This window comes from Pan paniscus, chromosome 5, assembly GCF_029289425.2.
Source record: "Pan paniscus chromosome 5, NHGRI_mPanPan1-v2.0_pri, whole genome shotgun sequence".
Lineage (NCBI taxonomy): Eukaryota > Metazoa > Chordata > Mammalia > Primates > Hominidae > Pan > Pan paniscus.
Genome location: NC_073254.2, coordinates 67,484,339 through 67,509,478, shown reverse-complemented (window position 1 = coordinate 67,509,478; position 25,140 = coordinate 67,484,339). Strand labels below are relative to the sequence as shown.

At 40.5% G+C, this 25,140-nt stretch overlaps 1 protein-coding gene across 2 annotated transcripts in view; it reads left to right on the top strand.

The window, feature by feature from the left end:
- The window catches only part of CILK1 (ciliogenesis associated kinase 1), a 40,007-nt gene that overhangs the window by 2,964 nt on the left and 11,903 nt on the right, over positions 1 to 25,140 (top strand). Inside the window, exons 2-8 of one of the 2 annotated variants that reach the window (XM_003828946.6) lie at positions 316 to 370; positions 5,653 to 5,774; positions 7,163 to 7,242; positions 18,979 to 19,111; positions 19,837 to 20,008; positions 22,087 to 22,254; positions 24,349 to 24,669. In XM_003828946.6, coding sequence (XP_003828994.1) covers positions 316 to 370; positions 5,653 to 5,774; positions 7,163 to 7,242; positions 18,979 to 19,111; positions 19,837 to 20,008; positions 22,087 to 22,254; positions 24,349 to 24,669 — 1,051 coding nt within the window. Of the gene's footprint in view, positions 1 to 315; positions 371 to 4,663; positions 4,801 to 5,652; positions 5,775 to 7,162; positions 7,243 to 18,978; positions 19,112 to 19,836; positions 20,009 to 22,086; positions 22,255 to 24,348; positions 24,670 to 25,140 lie in introns of those variants that run through there. The other variant, XM_063605315.1, reaches the window with a different exon arrangement.

The window sequence follows — 25,140 nt, the reverse complement described above, 5'->3', positions numbered from 1 at the left end:
CAGCTCTGGTCTAAATAGAATAAGCCTGAGCAATTTCCTTCCAGAGCAAGGTTAGTTAGTTAGTGTAGAGTAAGACAGCAGTCCAGGCCTCTTTGGACTGCACCACACCACTGCTACTGGCAAAATTTGTGACTTAGGATTATTGCACTGCCGTTTGAAAATAAGTGCTGGTTTGGGATAGTATAATACTGGGTAGAAATTTAAACCCACTTTAAGTACTGTTAATTAGGATCAGAATGGAAGCATTTTTCTAAAAGCAAAGTTTAACCTATTACTGAGAATAAGTGTGCTGTTTGTTTCTTTCTTCTCTTCTAGAATGAAAAGAAAATTTTATTCCTGGGAGGAATGCATGAACCTTCGGGAGGTTAAGGTATATATTAATATACCAAGGAATAATTTATGGATGATTAAAATAGCTTTGTACATGCTTAGATTTATAGTTGATATAGTCATTTCATTTGAATTTTTTCACTAATGCTGGAAAGGGAGGCAAATGATAACATTACAGCTGAAGCAGAAGATTATGGTATAATTGTATATACTGTTATTAGAAAGCTTTCATCTTTAATGGATCACTTATATCAATATATTTCAATATAAAGAAGTTGAATGTGTTGATTTAGTGAATTATTATTGCCTAATTATTTTCTTAATTATTAACGTAAAGGAAAATCACTTGTGGAGTGTTTTTCCTAGACATAATAGCAGTACTTACTTCAGTTTCTTGCTCTAATAATTTGCACTCCACTTTCTGTGAGGAAATTCATTGACCCCCACACCCTTGCGCTTGTTGAGCCTCACACAGACTTACCAGCACTGGGCCACCGCCTAACCCTGAACACAGAGGGGAGGGAAGGCAGAAGCAGGTAGAAAGGAGGCACCTTACAAGATTCCTCATCCGTTCCTCCTTGCTGAGGTCCTTCTTTTGTGCCGTGTCAAGCATTGTGGAGCACCGATCTTTACTTTTATTCAGCCTTCTGACTGGATTCATTATTCTCCTCCTTTCCCCCTGCCCCTGGGATTCATTATTCTCCTCCTTTCCCCCTGCCCCTTCTTCTATTGATTTTGTTCCAATTTTTCTCTCTGTCAGAGTAGATTGATCACATTGAGTTTTACATGCATAATTCTCTTCTTGTGCAGTGGAGTGGTGCTTCATCTAATTTTAGTCCTCTCACCCAGCCCTGTTTGAAACACCTAATAGAATACTGAAAAACACCCTTTCTTTTTCTCCAAAGGGGTCCTGTATGTGGAAGTGAGGTTACAAGTCTAAAGCAGGGATCAGCAAACGTTTTCTGTAAAGGGCCAGATAGTCAGTCTTTTATGCTTCTAGGACTAAAAGGTCATATTGAAGATGTTATATAGATACATGTGTAACAAGAGCAAAAACAAATTTCCATAAAATTTTTATTTATAAAATATAAAATGTAATAATAATTTAGTATAATTTTCTGTATTAGAGGTCTTCCAGTGAGAAGAATGATATTCTTTTTGAGGGGACATAATATTTAACTTAATTGGAGTTCAAAGTTAGTGTTCCCTGTCATCAAACTGATTGCAACCGTTCATTTATAAAAGTATTCTTTTTTATCTTTTTTGGGCTGGGTGTGGTGGCTCACACCTGTAATCCCAGCACTTTGGGAGGCTGAGGCTGGTGGATCACTTGAGGTCAGGAGTTCGAGACCAGCCTGGCCAACATGGTGAAAGCCTTTCTCTACTAAAAATACAAAAATTAGCCAGGTGTTGTGGTGGGCGCCTCTAATCCCAGCTACTCAGGAAGCCGAAGCAGGAGAATCGCTGGAACCCAGGAAGTGGAGGTTGCAGTGAGCCAAGATTGTGCCACTGCACTGCAGCCTGGGTGACAGAGCAAGACTCAGTCTTAAAAAAACAAAAACAAAAATATTCTTAGCTTGTGGACTATACAAAAACATGTGGTGGGCTGGATTTCACCCATGGGACATAGTTCGCCAACTTCTGTTCTAGAAAATAAAAGTTTGAGATGATCCGAAAACATCAGATATAAAAAAACAAACATCAGAGATAAAAAACAAAGATAATCCAAGGACATTTTCTCTGTGACATGAAGTTCTGAGAGGTATCCATGGCTTGGATGTTAAACCTTTATTTTTCCATACAGCTAATTGTGTATTAGTTCTAATTCAAAAGAGATTACTCATATATACAGTTTAGAAAAACTATGGGCACATAGCGTCTTAGGAAGCAAGTGACTGCCTCGGCAAGATAGTTGAAGAAACTGCTCCTCTAGCTGATGACCACCAGACAACTCCCACTCTTTTTCCTTGCCTGCACAGATGCCACATCGGCTGCCAACTGGGATCCTCCCCACCCCCACACCCACGCGCTTGTTGGGCCTCACACAGACTTACCAGCACTGGGCCACAGCCTAACCCTGAACACAGAGGGGAGGGAAGGCAGAAGCGGGTAGAAAGGAGGCGCACCTTACAAGATTCCTCATCCCTTCCTCCTTGATGAGGTCCTTCTTTTTTGTGCCTGCTGACTCAGAAGGGGAAGGGAAAGGAAGGTCACTGAAGGCCTCTTATCACTATCGTTTCTCATGTCCTGCCAGCTGCTTCATTCCAGCAGCAAAGGGAACTGAAGGGAAATCCTGGATACTCACCACGCCACTGTTCCTTCTTCCTTTCTCCTCGTTGCTGCCTGCCTGTACATTTCCATGTCTGCCCATGAAGACCCTGTGGACTTCAGGGATATTCTGCACCTCACGGCCATGGCAGGGAGGGGAATCCCTGCTCCCATGATGTCATGCGGGGAATGGCACCTGGTGCTATTTTTCTTAGAAGCATAGTCTTACATGGCACTATGCTGTTCTAGACACCATCTTGAAACCATAGGCTGCCTATATTCTGCCTACCGTGTTCCTTTGCTGTTTTGGTTTTCTTTAACCATCTTAATTTTTTATATCTGTAGGTTCTTGCTGCAACAATTTCCCCCTCCTTCCCATATCATTAAACTCTTTTTTTTTCCACCTGCTCATTCTTTTTAGTCTATAAATGTGCCCACCATTCTCTCTAACCCAAAAAAGTCCCAAGCCCTTCTCCCCTTGAGTTTCTACCTCTTTCCTTTTCTTACATTACCTTCCAAACTTCTTTCTTCAGTGCAGCTTTCCCACACGCCATTTACTTTTCAACCTCATCAAGTCAGGCATCTCCCTCTGCAACTCTACTTAAGGCAGCAGATTCACCAGAAGAACTCAGCAGGTATATACGTGGCATCCAAATGGTTTGCGCCCTGCCCACTTCTCCAGCCAAAGTCTTACAGATGAGTCTCCCTCAGAACCAAACTAGGTTGATTCTCATCCTTCATCCCCCAGACACAGAGTCCTCCACTCAGTTTCCATGCCTTACCTGCAGTGGGCTTCCCTCCTGACATGCCCGCTCCCTCCCAGCAAGCTCATCCAGGTGTCACTCTTCCTTCAAGTCACATCTTGGTGATGCTCCCACTGACCACTCAGGGTTTGCTGATTACTCCTTGACACATCTCTGATGGTCCTTGTTTCTGTCATTCCCTTGACACTTAATATGATCTTCTTTATTTTATTAGATGTATTTTGTATCCATGTCCTGACTTTCCAATTAGGTTGTTTGCCTCTTAAGAGCAAGCACTGCATCTTAAGCCCCAGGATACCCTGGGGGCCCAGTACATTGTTGTTTTAATAGTTAGAAAGTGTTGCTCAGTCCCTGATGTGGACAACATTGGTAATATCCAACTGAAAGCTTCATCCATGAGGATAAACAGTCCACATTTGGACTGTTGATTGGGCTTAATTTGCTACTTCTGCTTCTCCACTCTGACACAACTGACCTGCCTCTATCTCTGCTTTGGAATCCTTTCCTGAGCCAAAATAAGATGCCTCTTTCTGGAAATACATCTTCATAAAGCCAGTCACTTGACGTCCCCCACACAAAATTAATTCTTTTTGTATTAAACTACTAGGGACTTTCTTGTTCATGAGCCTCACCTAGAAACAAGAGCTGTGAGCTGCCATAGAGTTGGGCCAGTAATTCATGGCTCCAAACACACTTCAGGCTAAGAGCTGGAGGCACCCCACTCCTTGCCTAGAATTCTCTCCCAGAAAAGCTTTAAAACCACTTCATTTTCTGCTGAATGAATTTTCCCCAAGGCTGCTCATCCACTAGCTACCTCAGCCATTGCTTGTGATGCGTTTTAAGCAAACAGGCATAAAAGATAGCTGTGATCACTAAGAGTTTAGTGAATACTTAGAAGTTAAGCAATGTTTATATTTGTTACTCATGGAGAACCAGGAATCCAACCCGACTAAAAGAAGTAATCAGCCCCTTTGGTCCATACTAGAAGGATCTAGCAAAACAATTGGCCAAAACAGCTGAGGATTCCCTGCCAGAGAAGTATGTTGGCAGGAACTATTCTTCTGGGGAGGAAGCTCCAGAGAGTCTTATTTTGTTCTCTTTTACTGACCATATTTCCTCTCTCTCGCCAGCTGCTTGAAGTAACTGATTATATTACACATTCCCAAGCTTTGAACCCTGGGTACTTTATCACTGAGTTTTCTTCTAGATGAGGATATTTGTTTTAACACTTTCCTCTTCAGATGTTTTCTTTGTTTTATAAAAAGGATGTTCTTTTTAGTGAAATTCAAAGATAACTTAATATTGGACTCCCTTCTCTATGTATGAGGAAAGGGCTATTTTAATTAAAGGATTCATCTCACTGGCCAAAGTGACACTTGGAGGCTTTCATGAAGGAGACAGTCGATCAGATTCTGATTATCCAAACCAACAGTTTTAGGTATGTCTGCTGTACAAGAAGAGGGATGCTGCTTACTAATACAAAATTGATTTGTTCACTATCAACAGAACTAGCAATACAAACAGAAAACAGTGTGCACATGGCTATACTCACATGTATGCACATGTTCCAGGAAGAGGAAAGGTACATATGTGTGAAGATGAGTAATCTTCACACATATAAGGCCACGCACCATTTTCTGAGCCACCCTCTCATTCCTCATCCACTGCCTGACTTTTTGCCTTCGTTGTTCTTGGAAGCAGAGGGATTTCTCTTGTTACTTCAGGGTCCTTCCGTCTCCTTCTGGTCCTCTGTAACTCAAACTCACATTGTAAGAAGGAGTGCTCTATGCCTCATGGACATACATGAGTCAGACAAAAGTCAAGAGAAGCAGGCCATCAACCCTTCGTCGTTTTGAACAATTTCCTATTCAGAGTGTCTGCAAACTGTTAGCTGGTGATCTCAGCCCACTGCAGCTGCAGCTAGAAAAATCTAAGCTGCTTTTATTGATTCCCCTCTGGCTTCTTCCACAGCCTGAATTCCATCATCTGGAGGGGGTAGGCCCAAAATAGCCCTGGTACATTGCCTGGTGCTGGGGGCAGCCAGAAATACCATTTACTGGTCGAATACGTACCTTCTACTCAGTTCATTGAAGTAGTTTTTCTATGTAAAGTTACTATAAATTTCAGAGGTATACTATTTATTAAATTGTCAATAAAATATAATTTAGGACATTTCTGTGGTTCTAAAATTAGTTGTTTCTTTCCAAGTATACATAGGATTACTTTTCTTTTTCAACAACAGATTTTCTCTAATATTTGTTTTGTTTTGTGTTTCTTCCTTGCCTTTTAGTCTTTAAAGAAGCTCAACCATGCCAATGTAGTCAAATTAAAAGAAGTTATCAGGGAAAATGATCATCTTTATTTTATCTTCGAGTACATGAAGGAAAATCTTTACCAGCTCATTAAAGAGAGGTACAGTTTGGTCATCATTATCTTATTATAGAAATAAATAGGCAAAGCAGATGTGTTTTCTTTCTGCTTTTGTGTTTTCTTTCTCTCCTTTTTTTATTTTTTTTATTTTTTATTTTTTATTTTATTTTATTATTATTATACTTTAAGTTTTAGGGTACATGTGCACAATGTGCAGGTTAGTTACATATGTATACATGTGCCATGCTGGTGTGCTCTTCTTTTCTTATTGCATTATTCTGATTTTTTCTCCAATCCTTTAACATTCACGCTACTGGGCTTTCATGTTGAAAGCTGCCAGTTAGGTGTGGGGCCCACCCATATTTCTACTTTAGAGGCCCTCTGATAGCTTCAGGGAAGCTGTTCTCAATGCAGTCATTTTCTTATTTTAGAGTTATTCATCCAGGTTGGGCGCAGTGGCTGACGCCTGTAATCCCAGCACTTTGGGAGGCCGAGGCGGGCGATCACCTGAAGTCAGGAGTTCACAACCAGCCTGACCAACATGGGGAAACCCCGTCTCTACTAAAAATACAAAATTAGCTGGGCATGGTGGGGCATGCCTGTAATCCCAGTTACTAGGGATACTGAGGCAGGAGAATCACTTGAACATGGGAGGCGGAGGTTGGAGTGAGCGGAGATCACACCATTGCACTCCAGCCTGGTCAACAAGGGCAAAACTCCATCTCAAAAAAAAAGAAGAGTTATTCATCCAAAGAAGCTCAGACTTAATAGACATTGCAGTTTTCCATTACCACTAGGACATATGGGCAGAGCAACTAGAGGTCAAGGGTGGACACAGCTTCCTGGATTTTGAGACCTCTGTTGAAAAGTTCTAGGTTTATTTCAGTTCCTCTCTTGCTGCAGTACTCAGGTAATTGCATGCTGGCAAGAGGAGGCTAATAAGAAATTTACCTGCGACGGTAATTTTGAACTTCAAAGGTGAACCGTATGGAGCCTCTTGGGCACATTTTTTGTGGCAAAATGAATGCCATTCACAGTACTCCTCTGAGTGATCTGAATGAACAAATATCATCTTTATTCACAATGACAGCAGTGTGCTGTGTGTTTTGCCCAGCCAGGAGGAAAATGTTAGCCATTGCATTGCATAAGGGCTTCATCTGGAAGACCTCAAATTTTCCCCACCAAAAATTTTTAAAGTTTTAGTTTGAATCATGGAGAGAGGAGATTTTTTGATATTTATATGCTATGTTGGAGGAAAAACTTTTTTTTGGCTTACTATCAAATGTTTAATCTTTTTGTTTTTGTAACATGTGAATATATTTGGTGTTTATAAGGTAGCTCTCCTGTATGGACAAATGGTATTCTTTAGTATTTATTATCAAAGGATCTGGCCTCTGATTTATAACTTTGTTTTCCTCTGCCTCATACAGAAATAAGTTGTTTCCTGAGTCTGCTATAAGGAATATCATGTATCAGATATTACAGGGACTCGCATTTATTCACAAACACGGTAGGTGATTCGGAGTGTTGTGCTTTTGAAGAGCAGTGAAATGTTGTTATCAAGTAGAAGTTGTAGGAAACATTAATATTTTTTGTAGCTGACTCCCAGAAAAGGTTGAAGAGTTGAGAGGCTGACAATGGATTTTAAAATATATTAACTTTTATAACTTGATCTCTGAATTTCCCTCATTACTTATTGTGTCTGCATGTTTTTATTCTGTAGGCTTTAACATTAAGCTTGTTGGTTATAGATCTAAATATTGTTTCTGACCATTGAGTAGTATGTTAAATGAGAAACCTACAATTAGAATTCTGAGCAGTTTCATGTATTATGTTTGGTCCACTAACAGTGCTTCACTGTTACTTCTCATTTTTCTAATGTATTTATATTTCAACTTGTTTCAAGTGAGTTTAAAAGTAGTCTAACAAAATGTGTGCGACACAGGAAAATAGAATAAATTAAAAATTAGCAAACTAAAAAAAGAGACAAAGGCAAAACAAGGTGTGGATATAGCCAGAGGTGAGGTTAGTCCTCAAAATGCATGCCAGCAAGTTTCATTTCAGTAGAAGAAGCAGGCTAAGATTTGATTGTGAGCTCGTTGTCAGACCATGCAAAATGTGAAATATTACCAGTTACAACACACGTAGGTAAAAAGAGACCAGTTACCCAAGAAAAGCAGAACTATTCTTGATACCAAGACCAGAGAGAAGCTTTTTTCATGGACCCTTTAGAGAGGACGGTATGTAACATGACTTTATCATAAACACAGTGATGGGTTTTAGAGGGCAGTTTTTTGTCATATCCCTCAATGGAGGCCAATTACATCACCTAATCAGAGAAAACATTTCTACGGGGACCAGTCTGAGTTGTTCTACAGATGGTCTGGTTAGGCTGGGGAGAAATTTAGAATATCCAAAGGAACGATGACCACATACCATTCTGGAAATCCCCCATCACCGTTGTTCTTAGCTGAGCTTTTGAAAGGTATTAAGCAGCAATGAGTTTGAGGTTCTATTTTCCAGCAACTACCTGGAGTATTGCTGCTTGTTGTTACTAACTAGACACAGACCCAGCTGGGGTTGGATCAATACTTCTTGTGAGCACAGAGCCACCAGATGGACGTATCCACAGGTGGGCCAGAAGTCTTCTCAGGAGGTCATTTGAGGTCATTGTAATATACAGACAGATGGGCGAAGCTGATTTTGCATAGGTAGAAATCCATTTACTCTCAGTCCAAGGATGTTGTTGCCATTGTAAATATTGCACCAACAAATAAGTTTTATTACTCAAGGAGACTGGGTGGAAGCCCTTTGATAATATAGTCAGTTCAGATTTTTAAACTTTTTTTAAGAGAAGGTCTCAATATGCTGCCCAGGCTGGCCTTGGACTCCTGGGCTCTAGCGATCCTCCTGCCTCAGCCTCCTGAGTAGCTAGTTTAGATTTGATGTAAATTAACAGTGAGTAGAAAAGACCTTGTGCTGAAGAAGGTGGCATAGTGCATCTGGGATCATTACCAGCCTGTCCTTTACTTCCGAGGTAGCTGCTTACAATTAGAGACTAAATGAAACACAGACAAACCTAGGCTATCTGCAAATCCTAGTCTGCCTCAGGCACATACTGAGTAATCAGCATGTACTATGCAAGACTGAGTCAAATTGTGAACCAGTTCTAGTCAAAAGTTTCTAGTACAAGTTTTCTCTGATTCCACTGACATTTGTAGAACTAGCACTTGGGCCTTTATTCACAAGAATTCACAAGAGATGGTGTGAATTTGCAAAACATTAAAAACTTCTGGCATGGTATCTTAGGGACAAGTAGGAGAAAGGTCACTTATTAGATTAAGAGCTCAGGGAAAAGAAATAATGAGAATTCAATGGGATTCTCAAAAGAGATAACACATTTTCAGATAGAGACCAGTCATAGTGTCTCAGTTGTTCAGGCTATTTTCTCAGTACTGGGAACTGAGTGGTAGACTTAAACAAAAGTTAATATTCTTTGGTTTTCTCTTCTTTCTCACTTTTGTTGCTATTCTTTAGACCCAGATACTTGTTGCCAGAAAGTAGCCTTCTGTCCAGGCCTCTACCTAATCAAATGTATGCATATATATATATATATATATATATATATATATATATATATATATACACACACACACACAAACACATAGACCACACATAAGCACCCCAAGACACATGCAGACACATGCAAACATCTACATGTACACATACCCACATGCATATATACCTACATATACATTCATCTTACACACACACACACACTCATTTGTAGCACATAATTTAGCATCCATATGTTACTGTGTCAAAACAGTTTGTTGGAACTCTGCACTGTGTTTCCCTCCATGCTCTAGACACTCAGACCACAAGGTACCAGGGAAGGCTCAGTTTATGGAGAAGGTCGGACCTTGGCTTTTATAGCCTCAACACCATTGCCATTACCAGAGATTCTTGTTGACACTTTTCCTCAGCAATTAAGTGCCCAGTTCCAGTTTGAGCTTAACATTTTATCTGTTACCTTATTTCCTTGCCAATTTATCAGGTAGAACAAATAGGTGTTATCTAGTCTTTACAAAAAAGAGGAAACTAAGGTTCAGAGAAGTTCAAAAACCTGTGAAAGGTCCCATTGCAATAAAGTGGTTGAGTGGAGATTAGTTCAGATAGCCTATGCCTGTTTGCCATGCTTGATTAGAAAAACCTGCCTGTGCTCACCGAGAACAAGAGAATAAGAGGTGAAGAAAATAATAATCATTGTAAGTGGTATAGAGACTAATTTCAGTTTCACCCTGTCACCCAGGCTGGAGTGCAGTCACGCAATCTCGGCTCACTGCAACCTCTGCCTCCCAGGTTCTAGCGATTCTCATGCCTCAGCCACCTGAGTAGCTGGGACTACAGGTGCATGCCACCACGCCTGGCTAATTTTTTTTTTTTTTTTTTTTTTTTCGAGATGGGTCTCGCTCTGTCACCCAGGCTGGAGTGCAGTGGCGCGATCTCAGCTTACTGCAAGTTCCGCCTCCCGGGTTCACGCCATTCTCCTGCCTCAGCCTCCTGAGTAGCTGGGACTACAGGCGCGTGCCACCACACCCGGCTAATTTTTTGTATTTTTTAGTAGAGACGGGTTTCACCATGTTAGCCAGGATGTTCTCGATCTCCTGACCTCATGATCTACCCGCCTCAGCCTCCCAAAGTGCTGGGATTACAGGCGTGAGCCACTGCGCCCGGCGCCCGACTAATTTTTGTATTTTTAGTAGAGATGGGGTTTTCACCATGTTGGCCAGCCTGGTCTCGAACTCCTGCTGTCAAGTGATCCACCCATCTTGGCCTCCCAAAGTGCCAGGATTACAGGAGTGAGCCACTGCACCCAGCCCCTATCCCATTTTCACTGCTAAATGATTTTTAGAAATTGTCTAATGGTTTTTGTATGGTATTGACTTTGGTTAAGTGCACGTGTACCTCTATATTTCTTTCCTTCAGCAATGGAAAAAAAGCACTTAAAGCACTTCAAAGATTAGTCATGTAAATTTCAGGCTTTTCTCTGGTAGCCCATTCTCACTGTGAGGAGGTGCATTCTGCCTCTGTGGGGTAGACTCCTCTGAGAGGGGAGAACAGTGCTGCAGGTAGTTGCTATGGCCATACTTCATGTCACTATTTCCTTCCTACGGGGAATGAAAATACAGCTCTACTTGGTACTGATTGAGCAATGCCAAAGCATATGTCCTTTGCAGGAATTAAATAATTAATGCAAATGGTCTGTTTCAACTCTGACTTGACCTTACAGATATCCAGGTCACACTTATTCGTGCCAGAAATAGAAATGCATTGGGCAGTCTGAAGGACAATGTTTTGCACCAAGAGATGGTTCTCTGCCTCTGTGTTTCCTCACTGTCTTGCTGTGCATGACCTTGAGATAGTCCATTGCCTTTCTATGCATTGCCGTCGTTCTAGCCTTCTTGATAAAAACATTGTAGGTTTGAATTTAATAATATCTGGGAAATTAAAGTTTCCACAGCAGGAAAGTGTCCTGTATAAATTCATAGTGTTTGAAGATTCTCTGGTTATTTCCATATATTCATATCTGATTCATCAATAACAAAATGTGGTAGAGGGGAGAAAGCCTTCTTTGTGGCTTGATGTTTTCCTTGCCCAAGGGTTATTAATGAAAAAGTAAGCACACACATTTTCTGCCAGGATGAAAGAAAATCCCTCTGTTATTCAGCTGGCATATAGGGGTGAAATTAAATTGAAGGTCTGTTCCTGTCTTCTGGAAGTCAAACAGTTTTGAACAGGAAGGTTCTTATCATAATAGCACTTTGCTGTTGCGTGATCTCTGAATGACCCCAACTAAAAGGGTTTCCATTGTGAATCAGAAGCCCAAAGGAAGAAGTAGGCTTATTGTTTTAGGTCACATTGCGCACATCAGCAGAACTGGAACCCTGCTACGAATCAGAGTTTTAGTACTACCTCCTCACCGATGGAGCATGTCAGATGTAATTCTTATTAGCAAAAAATGGAGCCATGTCTGCCTCCCTACTTTAACAGGTTGTAGGAGAGTAAAATGAGAGAATGTGTTAATATTAGTACTGTTAATGACCAGCTCTTGCAAGGTATTAATGTGCAAGCACTGCTCAAAAAGCTTTATAGCCTGGGCGCAGTGGCTCATGCCTGTAATCCCAGCACTTTGGGAAGCCAAGGTGGACGGATCATCTGAGGTCAGGAGTTCGAGACCAGCCTGACCAACATGGCGAAACCCCGTCTCTACTAAAAATACAAAAATTAGCTGGTCATAATCCCAGCTACTTGGGAGGCTGAGGCAGGAGAATAGCTTGAACCCAGGAGGCAAAGGTTGCAGTGAGCCGAGATGGCACCACTGTACTCCAGCCTGGGTGACAGAGTGAGACTGTCTCAAAACAAAACAAAACAAAAAACAAACAAAAAAAAAGCTTTACAAATATAACACATTTAATCCTGCAGAACAACCCTATTAGGTAGATGCTATTATTTCCCCATTTTACAGATAAGAAAACTAAGGCACAGGAAGGATAAGTACTTTTCAGCCAGTGAGTAACAGAATTATGATTTGAAATCAGGCAACTTGGCTGATCTGCACACCTACCCGCTATGCGGCATTGCCGCTTGTAAGGAAATAGTAATGTCATGTTAAAATAGACATGAAAAGCACCTGTATATGACATAAGGATCTTATACTTTTAATTACCAGGAATAGATCTCATGTGTATAAGGCTAATAACAGCCCATTGCTACATTATTCAGTACTTAACAGAGGGCTAGATAGTCTACAGATATATTCACAAATTTGTTATAAAGACTTCTACTTGAAGTCAATATAACAAATACAGCATATGTCAACTGACAGATACAGTTTTTCATCAGTCATTTTTATAGTCTGTTAGCAATTAATTTTCTTTCCCAGCCATTTTCCCTTGCTTTTTTTGAGCCTGAAGTAGGGCCCATAAAAAGAGAAGCTGCTTAAAGGGATATGTGGGGAATCGGAATCTTCCTTCCCCTCATTTCATTAGTGTGCATGTCCTCTGTGGAAGTGTATGATTAAAGAGGAGTTAGCAGTGAGGGAGAGGATAAAGCTTGGCTGATGGGAGGAGTGGCCAGTGTTTACAGGAGCATGACTACGGTGGAAACAAAGAACGAGGTCTGGAGTGTGAGCACGATACTTGCATCTGAGTATGAATTGATGATAGGAAGAACTGAGCAGAGAGAAGACACAAGTTTGTTGTGGTGGGTGTTCTAGATGATGCCAGAGGGAGTTGCCATAGTGGGTAGGGGCTGCAGAACAAAGGACCCATTATAATGGAACTGCCACATAAGTTTGGAAATAATAATTACCCCAACTAAATGAGAAAAAGGGAGTCTATGAGGGGAAATAGCATTAATCTAGACTTGAGAGGATCAAAACAACAAATCAAGATTTAGCTATATGGGCCGGGCACAGTGGCTCACGCCTGTAATCCTAGCACTTTGGGAGGCTGAGACGGGTGAATCACTTGAGGCCAGGAGTTGGAGACCAGCCTGACCAACATGGCAAAATCCTGTCTCTACTAAAAATACAAAAATTAGCCGGGCATGGTGGTGCAGGCCTGTAATCCCGGCTACTTGGGAGCCTGAGGCATGAGAATTGCTTGAACCCGGGAGGTGGAGGTTGCTTTGAGCTGAGATGGTGCCACTTCACTCCAGCCTGGGCGACCAGCAAGACTCTGTCTTACAAAAAAAAAAAAAAAAAGATTTAGCTATATGGATTGAAAGGGAGAGTAGAGCTGGACACTATAATAGCTATGACACATTTCTTGGTGGAATTGGGAGTAATTCATCTACCGCCCCCTGCCACTATGATTCAGTTTTCCCATCTGTTGAGTAAGAAAATGATGCCTGCCATTCCTTTTTTTCACTGGAATGTTTTGAACACTCTGAGTTTTTAGGAAGACAAACCATGGTCTCACAATTCATGTATTTTCAGAGGTCGCAGGTGCATTGACAAAAGATCACTGTAATCACTGCTTGTATCCTTACACATTCTTAAGCCAATTCCAAAATGGAAACACACAATCAGGCCTTCTGCAAGCTGGAGGGTGCTCTGAAGAACAGAGGGTCCAAACACAATGACTCAGTTATACTAAGTCTTAGAGATGTCACCCACTGTGGTGGGCATGAATAAATCTTTATTTAATTAGGCTGATCATAAGCATCTAAATGTGTCCATATCAGAAATCTTTTCTTTCATTTTAAAGGCCATTCTTGACTGATACTGAATGCTCTTTGCATTTGTTGAGTTGACAACCTCAAGTTTGGTTCTTATGTATAATTTTGGTTTATTTTACTATTATGTTCACTAGGATATTTCAAGGAATTGTATGAGGAAGGCCATTAGGTATGTACCAGTACAATGGCAGGATAAAGAATGAGCAGTGGAATATATATTCATAAATATTTCACAATATACATACAAACCCGTGTATGCATGTGCTATAAAATAGCAAACTTGCTGTGCCTGTCTCTGGTTTAACCCATGTCAAACTTTTTTGATCTCATCAATGCCTTGGATTGTGGAAAATAAAAGCAACCCCGTGATGGGAAGGAAGTACTTCCTCCTCTCACTTATGCCCTCTTGAATGTATCTGATCACTTCTATACCTTCATCCCCTTCTGTATTTACTGGGTTCTAGGCTCTGTAATTACATTCACTTTGTCCATCTATGCCAGCTACTTCTCCTACAGATCCGCCATTATGCCATAGTATAATACTATCCATTTGGAACTTGACCCAGTATTAAGTACTGTTGTCTTTAGAATGATGAACAGAGAGGATTGTCCTATTACTAAAATATTGTTCCTTTCCATGATAATGGCAATTAGTGTATTTTCACATATAACCACATCACAATCACCCTCCCTTTGCTCTAGGGCAGTGACAGTCTTTGGAAAACAACCTTGACTAAGATTTAGTCCTACTAGAGTTCCTGCCTTCATTCATTCATTCAACTAATACAACTCCCTCTGTCACAAGGACAACCAGCTCTGAGCCCTCATTGTCCCCTGCACTACTGGGTCATTGTTCTCTCTCAGTTCTCAGTGCTGTCTCATGGGTTTCCTCCCTCCCATCCTCCTCACAGCTCTGGTTTGCTCTCTAGTTGACCCTGGTGCTTGGCTCAGGTAGATGTGTTAACATTAAGCTGTTTAATGTTCCCTACAGACGAAAGTCCTTTGTTCAATCAGCAAGAATATATTATGAGACCACAGTGCTCCTGCCACTGTGCCAGGCATTCATAAGAAATATAAATGTGGCCTCTGCCCTTAAAGTGCTTCTGCCTAATTCATAAAAAATGGTTAGCCAGGCGCGGTGGCTTACACCTGTAATCCCAGCACTTTGGGAGGCTGAGGCGGGTGGATCATGAGGTCAGGGGATCGAGACTACCCTGGCTAATATGGTGAAACCCCGCCTCTACTAAAAATACAAAAAATTAGCAGGGTGTGGTGGCAGGCGCCTGTAGTCCTAGCTACTCAGGAGGCTGAGGCAGGAGAATGGCGTGAACCCAGGAGGCAGAGCTGGCAGTGAGCTGAGATTGTGCCACTGCACTCTAGCCTGGGCGACAGAGCAAGACTCCGTCTCAAAAAAAAAAAAAAAATGGTTAACATACCTCAAGTTGATAGAGCTCAACCGGAGTTAGAGGGGAGGGCCTATTATGTCCATGAGGGCAAGAGTCATGTCCATTGCATTGTTTCTGAATCCTTAGAACCTAATCTGTTGCCTGGCATGGAGTAGATGCTCAGTGAAAATGTGTTGGTAGAATGAATGAATGAATGAAGGCTACCATGTTAGAATGGCATGATGGAAGAAGCAAAACTCAAAACAGGTGTTGGAGGATGGCAAAAGTTGGGATTGATGTAGACAAAAAGGAGTAAAGGGCACATTATTAATGGAAATAAGTACAGTTACGCATCACTTGATGACTGGATATGTTCTGAGAATGTGTTGTTAGACAATTTTGTTGTTGTGCAAACATCATAGAGTACACTTACTTAGACACACCTAGATGGTATAGCCTATTACATAGCTGGACTATATGGTATAACCTGTTGTTCCTAGACTGTAAGCCTCTACAGCATGTTACTGTACTGAATACTATAGGCAATTGTAACACAGTGGTAAGTATTTGTGTATCTAAACATAGAAAAGGTACAGTAAAAATATAGTATAAAAGATTTTTTTTAAAATGGTACACCTGTATAGGGCACTTACTGTGAATGGAGCTTGCAGGAAATGGCTCTGGGTGAATCAGTGAGTGAGTATGAAGGTCTAGGACACTTTATAAACACTGTACACCGAGGATACACTAAATTTTAAAAATTTCTTTCTTCAATAATTAATCTTAGCTTGCTGAAACTTTTTATTTCATAAACTTATACTTTTTTTAACTTTTTGACTCTTTTATAATAACATTTGGCTTAACACATTATATGGCTATACAAAAATATTTTTTTATATCCTTATTCTATAAGCTTTTACTGTTCTTAAATTATTATTATTACTTTTTTAACTCTTTTGCTAAAAACTAAGACACAAATACACACATTAGCCTAGGCCTACACAGGGTTAGGATCATGAGTATCATTGCCTTCCACCTCCACATCTTGTCCCACTGGAAGGTTTTGAGGTGCAATAATACGCAGGGAGCTGTCATCTCCCATGATAACAAAGCCTTCTAGGTACCTCCTGAAGGACCTGCCTCAGGTTGTTTTACAGTTAACCTTTTTTTTTTTTTTTAGTAAATAGAAGGAGTACAATTCTAAAATAATGATTAAAAGTATAGTATAGTGAATACTAGATAAGGATTTTTCAGCTTCATTATAATATTATAAGACCACCATCATATATGCAGTCCATCATTAACTGAAACTTCGTTATGCAGTGCATGACTATACAGTGAACTTACAAAGAATGAGGAGTTGCACCTGATTGGAGCACACTTTACATGTATTGATAAGTGTTGGAAAATAAGTTCCTCTCTTTAGGTAGAGTGAAAGGAGTTCAGCCCTGTTAAATATAAAAAGGAGTCATGGATGGTTTTTGTGGGTGAATGAGAGAGTGACAAGGGAAAGATAGTGTTTAAGTGGTCAGGATTATAGGAGAGAAGCTGGAGCAAGGAAGGTCTGCAAGAAAGTGGCAATGCAGGCATAGGCAGTGAGAAAGTAGAAAGAGACAGATATGAGATTTACCCCCCCCAACCCCCACCCCACGCCACTCCAAAACGAAGTCTTGCTTTGTTGCCCGGGCTGGAGTGCAGTGGTGTGATCTCAGCTCACTGCAACCTCCACCTCGCAGGTTCAAGCAATTCTCCCACCTCAGCCTCCCGAGTAGCTGGAATTACAGGCATGTGCCACCACGCCCGGCTAATTTTTAAAATATTTTTAGTAGAGATGGTGTTTCACCATATTGGCCAGGCTGGTCTCGAACTCCTGACCTTCAAGTGATCCGCCCGCCTCGGCCTCCCAAAGTGTTGGGATTACAGGCATGAGCCACCGCGCCTAGCTGATATGAGATGTTTTGATAGAAAATACGACACAATCTCATAACTGGGTAAGGATGGATCCAACATAACTGCAAGGTACCTAGAAATCTTATCCAAAGGTTAGGAAGGGGAGATGATTTGGGAGAGGACAAAAGTGGTTTTGGATAAGTTAACATAGGGATGATAGTGACATCCAGTTGCTGTCCAAATAGAGATTTAGGTCTTCAGAAGGGTAGAGAAGGCACATTAGAAATGTAGACTTGAGCGTTGTCAACATACAGGTTGTCAAGGAATCGTGTAGATCTTCAGTGATGGCTATTAATTTCTCCCATAATGTGCTAGTTAGAATCCAGCTTTCACAACATTGATACAGATTGAGTATCTCTTACTTGAAATGCTTGGGTCCAGAAGTGTTTCTGAATTTGGATTTTTTCAGATTTTGGAATATTTACATTATATTTTACCAGTTGAACATCCCTAACCCAAAAATCCGAAATCCAAAATGCTGCAGTAAGCAATTTCTTTATGTGTCAGGTTGGTGCTCAAAAAGTTTCAGGTTTTGGAGCATCTCAGATTTTGAATTTTCAGAGTAGGGAATACTCAGCCTGTAATGATAGCAATGATAAAGTGTAACAAATAATAGCATCAGCAGCAGCTGAGTTGTATTTCCAGTATTGGTGTCCCATTGAGATTTGGAGCCACATTAAATGATGTCTAGGTTGGTGATACTCTCAGGAAGTGGGAGGTTTGGGGTTTTCAGAGACATATATTGCAATTCACTGGGCGTTTGAGTGAGCTTGGAAGATTGCCATGTTGACTATCTCCTGCCTGTACCTCCAGAGCTCTGCTATAGCTGAGACAGGCTTCCTACGTGATGAGTTATCTTTGCCTTTCATGTGAGCTGCAAATGTACCATTGTACTTCCTCACTAGGCAAAGTAATAAGTACTTAACATTTAAACATATGTTGCAACATACACCACAATCTCAGATATGAGTAGGTCATATTCATAAATTATTTCTTAAACAAAAATTATAATTGTGTTTCTGCTGTGGTATAAACTCTCAATTCCCATCAGACAGTTATCTGGGCCGGGCATGGTGGCTCACACTTATAATCCCAATACTTTGGGAGGCTGAGGCAGGAGGATAGCTTGAAGCCAAGAGTTCAAGACAAGCCTGGGCAACAGAGCAAGACCCTATCTTTACAAAAACAAAAAAACCAAAAATCTAGCCAGGCACCATGGTTTGTGCCAGTAGTCCCAGCTACTTGGAAGGCTGAGACAGGAGGATCACTTGAGCCCAGACTGCAGCGAACTATGATTGTGCCACTGCACTCCAACCTAGGCAATAGAATGAGATGCCATCAGTGATATTTTTCCCTTGAGTGACAGTTTATTTTTGCAAAGTTATCTCAGCCTATAATCCAGTTTGATATTTTAAAAGAAATTTTCTCTCTAGTTAAAAAAAATTATGGAGATCACCTTTGAATGATTTGCAAAGGGAAATGAATGTAGTAATCCTATGAGAAGTTCGAAGGACTCTACATTATCTGTGGGATGAATGCATAAAGCCTTTGGTGCCATGCCAGACTACTTTTTAAATTATAACTATTTTGCAGAGAGCAATACAATTGCAAAGAATAATACGAAGCAAACTTGCATTTGGATTTCTTCTCCTCTACTGTCTCTATAGGCTTCTTTCATCGAGACTTAAAGCCTGAGAACCTCCTCTGCATGGGACCAGAACTTGTGAAAATTGCAGACTTTGGTTTGGCCCGAGAAATACGATCAAAACCTCCATATACAGATTATGTATCTACCAGATGGTGAATATCATTTTTCTCAAAATTATTTAATTGCACTTCTTTAAAAAGATATCATTATGCTAAGGATAATATTAAAGTCACAAACGTTAACTTTTCACTAAGAGAAACAGTGCAGTCTGAAACATATATTTATAGATATGTTGGTAATGTACAAGGTTAAAAATCTTGTGTTCTAAATCATGTTAAAAGAAAACTTATTATGCTTTTCTATAATGTAAATAAAATTTTATATATAGGCCTTCCTGAGGACAGCTTAACAAAAGAATTATGTAAAATATTCTGCAAAGACCTGTCTGAGAACCATCTAATTGCTATTGTGAAAACTTTGAGACACTGGGAATTTGATTTAAGCAGTTTGCCATGACCAAGTAGTCTACACACAAGTTGTAGGTTTTTTCCTCCCTCTTCCTTTCTCTCTTAGTTTTTCCCTTCCACTTTCTCTTTTCTCTCTTTTTTCCTAATTCTTACTTTCTCTGTGTTTCTCAAAGATGCCATAGAGATGTCTCCTGTAGAGAAATGCTCAGTAGAAAATATTGTGAACTAGAGAAGCACTACTTGTCAACAGCAGCCCACGGCAGTTGCCAAGTTCTCACAATTCCATTACACCACAGTGAACTAGAGAGAAAATAGGAACATATACACCCCCTCACTGAGAACTGATTGTTATTTAATTTAATGTCTGAGTGGTGGAAGCAATAGCTAGCAGTTAACCTTTGTTCCTCCAGGTACAGGGCTCCAGAAGTACTCCTGAGGTCTACCAACTACAGCTCCCCCATTGACGTCTGGGCGGTGGGCTGCATCATGGCAGAAGTTTACACCCTCAGGCCACTCTTCCCTGGAGCCAGTGAAATTGACACAATATTTAAAATTTGCCAAGTGCTGGGGACACCAAAAAAGGTAATGATACAGAACAAAGGCCAGTGGGCCAAAGCCAACAGCTTCCCATGCTTCCTCCGCTGAGCCCTGTTCAGCACTGGCATGATTGAGCACCTGCCCATTCTAGGCTCTTTCTCTTGACCTCAGTCATTCTCCACTGCCCACATTCTCAGATACGGTCGGCTTCTCTTCCTCCTCCTGTTCTTAAGTATGACATCTGTCATGGCTCCTTCTGCCTTCCTCTCTGTATCATCTCACCTCCCTTGCAGAACTTCTCAGTTCTCATTGCTACAACTCCTACGCCTGTTCAGAAGTCTCCTGAATGTAATCCTTAGCCCCTGCCTCCCTCCATTATTACTCCACTCACATGTTTACAACGCTCTATGGGATTTTCTCCTGACTCCCTCACCATCACCTCAAACTCATCATTGCCTTTTGTTTAACACCCTACTAGCTTCCTTCTTTCATTCTCCATTTTCATTTGTGGTCTAATCATAATTCCAGAGCCCCCACCTTGAGGCTGAATTTCAGCTTTACCTTCTGTCTTTCTCTTGCTCCCCTTTCCCTTCATCTAAGCGGTTGGTGGGTAAATCCTGTTGAATATTGCCACATGGCTCTTGTTCCTTCAAGTCCACTGCTGCCATTACAGACTGGACCACAGTCACCCCCTGTGTCTAATGTCATCTTCCCCATCTTTCTGCCTTGAAGTATTTTCACTCTGGCTTCTTGTTCAGTCTGTGGCCAGATTCAGCTTCCTAAAGAACAGCTCTGGTACTGACTTCCCCTCATAAAAGTATTGGTTGACTCCCCATTGCCCAGCCTCATAACTCCTATTCCTATCGCTCACTTCATACCTATACACCTAACAGCTGCATGCCCTGAAATTTCCCTGCTTCTGTGCTCTGCACATAACACCCTCTGCCTGAGTGATATCTGTCACATGGCCGTCAGTAATCCCCCTCCTCACTGTTTCTCTAATCTCCTCCCCATCTTCAGCTGTGTCCTACGTTATTAATATTATTATTTGCATACATAGTTGTTTCCTAGACCATAAGCTCACTCAGGACAAGGATTTGCTGTATGTTTATTTTCCCAGGTCCCAGCACCATTGCTGGTGCAAACTAGATCCTCAAAAAATTTTTTTAATCATTTGAATGAATTATTAATGCCACCTCTTCAAGAAAGTTTCCTGAGTCCAATGCTGGAATCTTTCTCCTCTGCATATCTCTACCTGTACATCTCTTGCAGCTTTTGTCAGTTTTTACTCTGCATTATACCATTTTTAAATAAATGCTCTTTTCTCTTTTAAGAACAATAATACTCTTAAGCGCAGGATTTATATTGGATCATTTTTGGATCTCCAACAACACTAAGCATATAGTAGGCATTCCAGAACTGTCAAGTGAATGAACGATAAAAGCTATATGTATTGCCACTTGGCTTTAAAAAGGAGTGGAGGAACAATTACCTTAGGCTGTATGTTATAAAATAGTAGAGTGTTAGAACTAGAAGGTACCTTAAAGACCATTTCTTTAGCATTTTCCATCATTCCCTCCAGCATTTAGTGTCCCATAGAAATGATGCATGAAAAAGTGGAAAGCTTGAGACTGGGTGAAACACCTTTCTTTACTGCTGGTCTTCTCCACATGTATACTTTCAATCATCAAGTTGAAGATACTGTAGGTAGAGTTTCACAAATTTATTTGTCCAGGAACAAAATGTTTTGTTTTATTTTGTTTTCCCCAAAAGAATATCTCATTGGCAGTTTTCAAAACCTCTGTCTCATGGAACACAGTTGGGGAAACATTAATTTGTTTCAATCCCAAAATCTCAAGAGAATCTCTTATGTAAAGATAATTAAGTTGGCAAATCCAGTGTCTTTTCCACTATTCCCCCAGATTTCATGGTCTTGGTGGTCTCTCTATTAATCTAAATCTATGTCTCATTCCATACAATGCCACAGTAGTGAATGTGGGTGGTTAATGAATGTGGGTGGGTAATGACATGGTTGCCTTTCCATTTGGGGCACACATGCCAGAATACAAACTTATATCACAGCAATTGGCTGAGCAAGATTTTCTATCTTTTCCTTCTTTCAGACTGACTGGCCTGAAGGCTATCAACTTTCAAGTGCAATGAACTTCCGTTGGCCACAGTGTGTACCCAATAACTTAAAGACCTTGATTCCCAATGCTAGCAGTGAAGCAGTCCAGCTCCTGAGAGACATGCTTCAGTGGGATCCCAAGAAACGACCAACAGCTAGTCAGGTTTTCTTCCATTTTCTTGTTATAACGTTCATATCTAACTCTGAATAATTTCTATGAATTGCACAGGAAATATTTAATATTTAGTATTATGGGTGAGAAATAGTACAGAATACCACTAAGGGTGTACTATATAAGGTATGAGAACTTAAAATAGTTTGAAACTTACTGGGTATAAAGTAGTTACAATGTAAACAATATAGTTGCTTTGAAAATTGGCATGTAATTCACATGCTATATCACCATTTATATGGAAATGGAAATAAACATATATTTATCTGTCTTTGGAGAATGTTTTCAAATCTATTCTCTATGAGTTACAATTATATAGTAGTTTGTTTATAAGCCGGTACTGGTTGTTGAACTTCATATTATTTAAAAGTCCAACTGACTCATGACCTGAAGAGATTGACAGATGAGATAGACCTAGGATAGTAACTGCACTTAGTATTTCATAGCACTTTACAGTGTGCAAATGCTTGAATATATTTTATATGATTTTTAATCCAATAAAGACTCCATGAGACAGGCATTATTGTTTTCAATTCTGTGAGTGAGAAAACTCAATCTTGGAAAGTTTAAGCAATTTGCTCTAATCACTCATCCATTAATTAGTTCAAATAGTGCAACTAACTACAATTCAACCAACTGACCTGAAGTATGAAGTCAGGTCCACTGGTTTCATAGCTCCTTTCCCAATCCATCCTCCCATGGGCCACTTAGACTTAAATAATGAAATATACCCAAAAGAGGTATGGTAACGCTGGGGACTCTTATCACTCACAGGCATCTTGCAAGCCTCCTTTTGTGGTAGTTACATCTGGCCCCTTCTCAACTTGTCTCACTGACAATTACATTGCTCAGAGGATCATATAAGTAACCAATTCTAATCAGAGAAGATGTTCAGAAGAAGAGTGATGAGGATATTTGAAGAAAAGTGCCAATGTGGTGGTAGAATTTGTGATAGCTGGGGAGACGATAATTGGAGGAATAATTAAGGAGTGTAGAAAAGCAATTTTCTGAAAGCTCAAGGAAAAAAGAACTACAATTTGGTGCCGTAAGACTTTGGATGGCTCAAGGGTTGGAAAGCTCTCAGGAATGCAGTTCTGGTGGTGAAATTCACAAATGGCTGCAGGGCAGAAAAGAAGCTTTTGGATGAACCCAGTTTTTTAACAGATGCATATAAGAAATGAAAAGAAAAAGATTCTGTAACAAGGAAGCAAGAGAGGAATGTATGCTTTTAAGAATAGTGTGAAAAGCTAAAAATACCCCCCAAATCAGTTAAGACTTGCAAAAATGTCTGTGACTACAGAGAAGGCTTTCAAGTTATAATAGATGCTAGAGTCTGGGACCTCTACCAGGCTATTCCCATTAATTGCCTCTGTATCTACACTTGCATATAATCATTACAGATGTTTATAACTGTCCCAGGCCTACTCAGAAAGATTATGTTATGCTTAATAACTTTCATTCAGAAAGACAAGAGAATACAGGAAATATTTCAGAAAGAATTGTAACCCCCTAAACTTTAAGTTATCTCTTGGCTATCCAGAAAACTCAGTTATCCAGAACAACTGACACGGTTTTGTTCTTGATAGGGAAGGATTAACTATATCATGTATTACACTCTTGGCACTTTTGGGATAAAAGCATATGTGCCTGCTTATTTTGTACTCAATTCTTCAGAGTCTTCCAGGATCATTATGTTTGGCTCTTTCAGTTTTGTATTATTTTTTTCCTCTTCTGTGGAATGAGGAAATAGGCTTGGAAGGATGAAATACTCTATTTAAGACACATAGCAAATAAGTTACAAAACCAGGATCTGTGTTGATCCAGAATGCTTTTTAGAAGTAGCCAGGGTAACAGCAGTGTAACTGGCTACTATATATAAATAACTTTGTGTTGCAATCATTACATATATTTTATGGTATCTTAGATAAGAAAAATCACAAGGGGTGTTAAAAATTCAAGGTACTGTTTTCTAGTTGGGCTAAGAAACAGTAGTAAACTGGTCACAATGAAATATAACCCAGTAATCAAGACAGTGGTAACTTTCCTGGCTAGACTTTTCTCCTAAAGCCTTATTTGTCATTCCAGGCACTTCGATATCCTTACTTCCAAGTTGGACACCCACTAGGCAGCACCACACAAAACCTTCAGGATTCAGAAAAACCACAGAAAGGCATCCTGGAAAAGGCAGGCCCACCTCCTCATATTAAGCCAGTCCCACCTGCCCAGCCGCCAACCAAGCCACAGACACGAATTTCTTCACGACAGCATCAAGCCAGCCAGCCCCCTCTGCATCTCACGTACCCCTACAAAGCAGAGATCTCCAGGACAGATCACCCAAGCCATCTCCAGGAGGACAAGCCAAGCCCGTTGCTTTTCCCATCCCTCCACAACAAGCATCCACAGTCGGTGAGCAGCCCAGATTCACCAGTGAGCTTCGTGTCTGTTTATTCCTCTTCTGACCCCATTATTGTGTGAAATATTTTCTTTTTCAGTATACAGGGTCCAGTTATGGTAGATTTATGTTTGCAACAGCATGGAATTGTAAAGACGCTTGGCTTTGGAGTGAAAGATCTAAATTCAAGTTCTGGCTGTGCCTGTTAAAACCGTTGTCACTAATGGAGGCAGCTATAGGGTAGTGGCTGGGAGCTGTTCTCTGCAGCCAGACTGCCAGGGGCTCAAATCTCAGCTCTGCTGTTTAGTAGCTTGATACCTATGCAAGTTATCTGGCTTCTCTGCTCCTCATTTTCCTCATCTGTAAAATAAGGATAATAATAGTACTTACCTGATACAATTGCTTTGAGGACTAATGAGTTAATACTTGAAAAGAATTTAGAATAATACCTGGTACCTAGTTACAACTCTGTAAAGGTCAGTAAT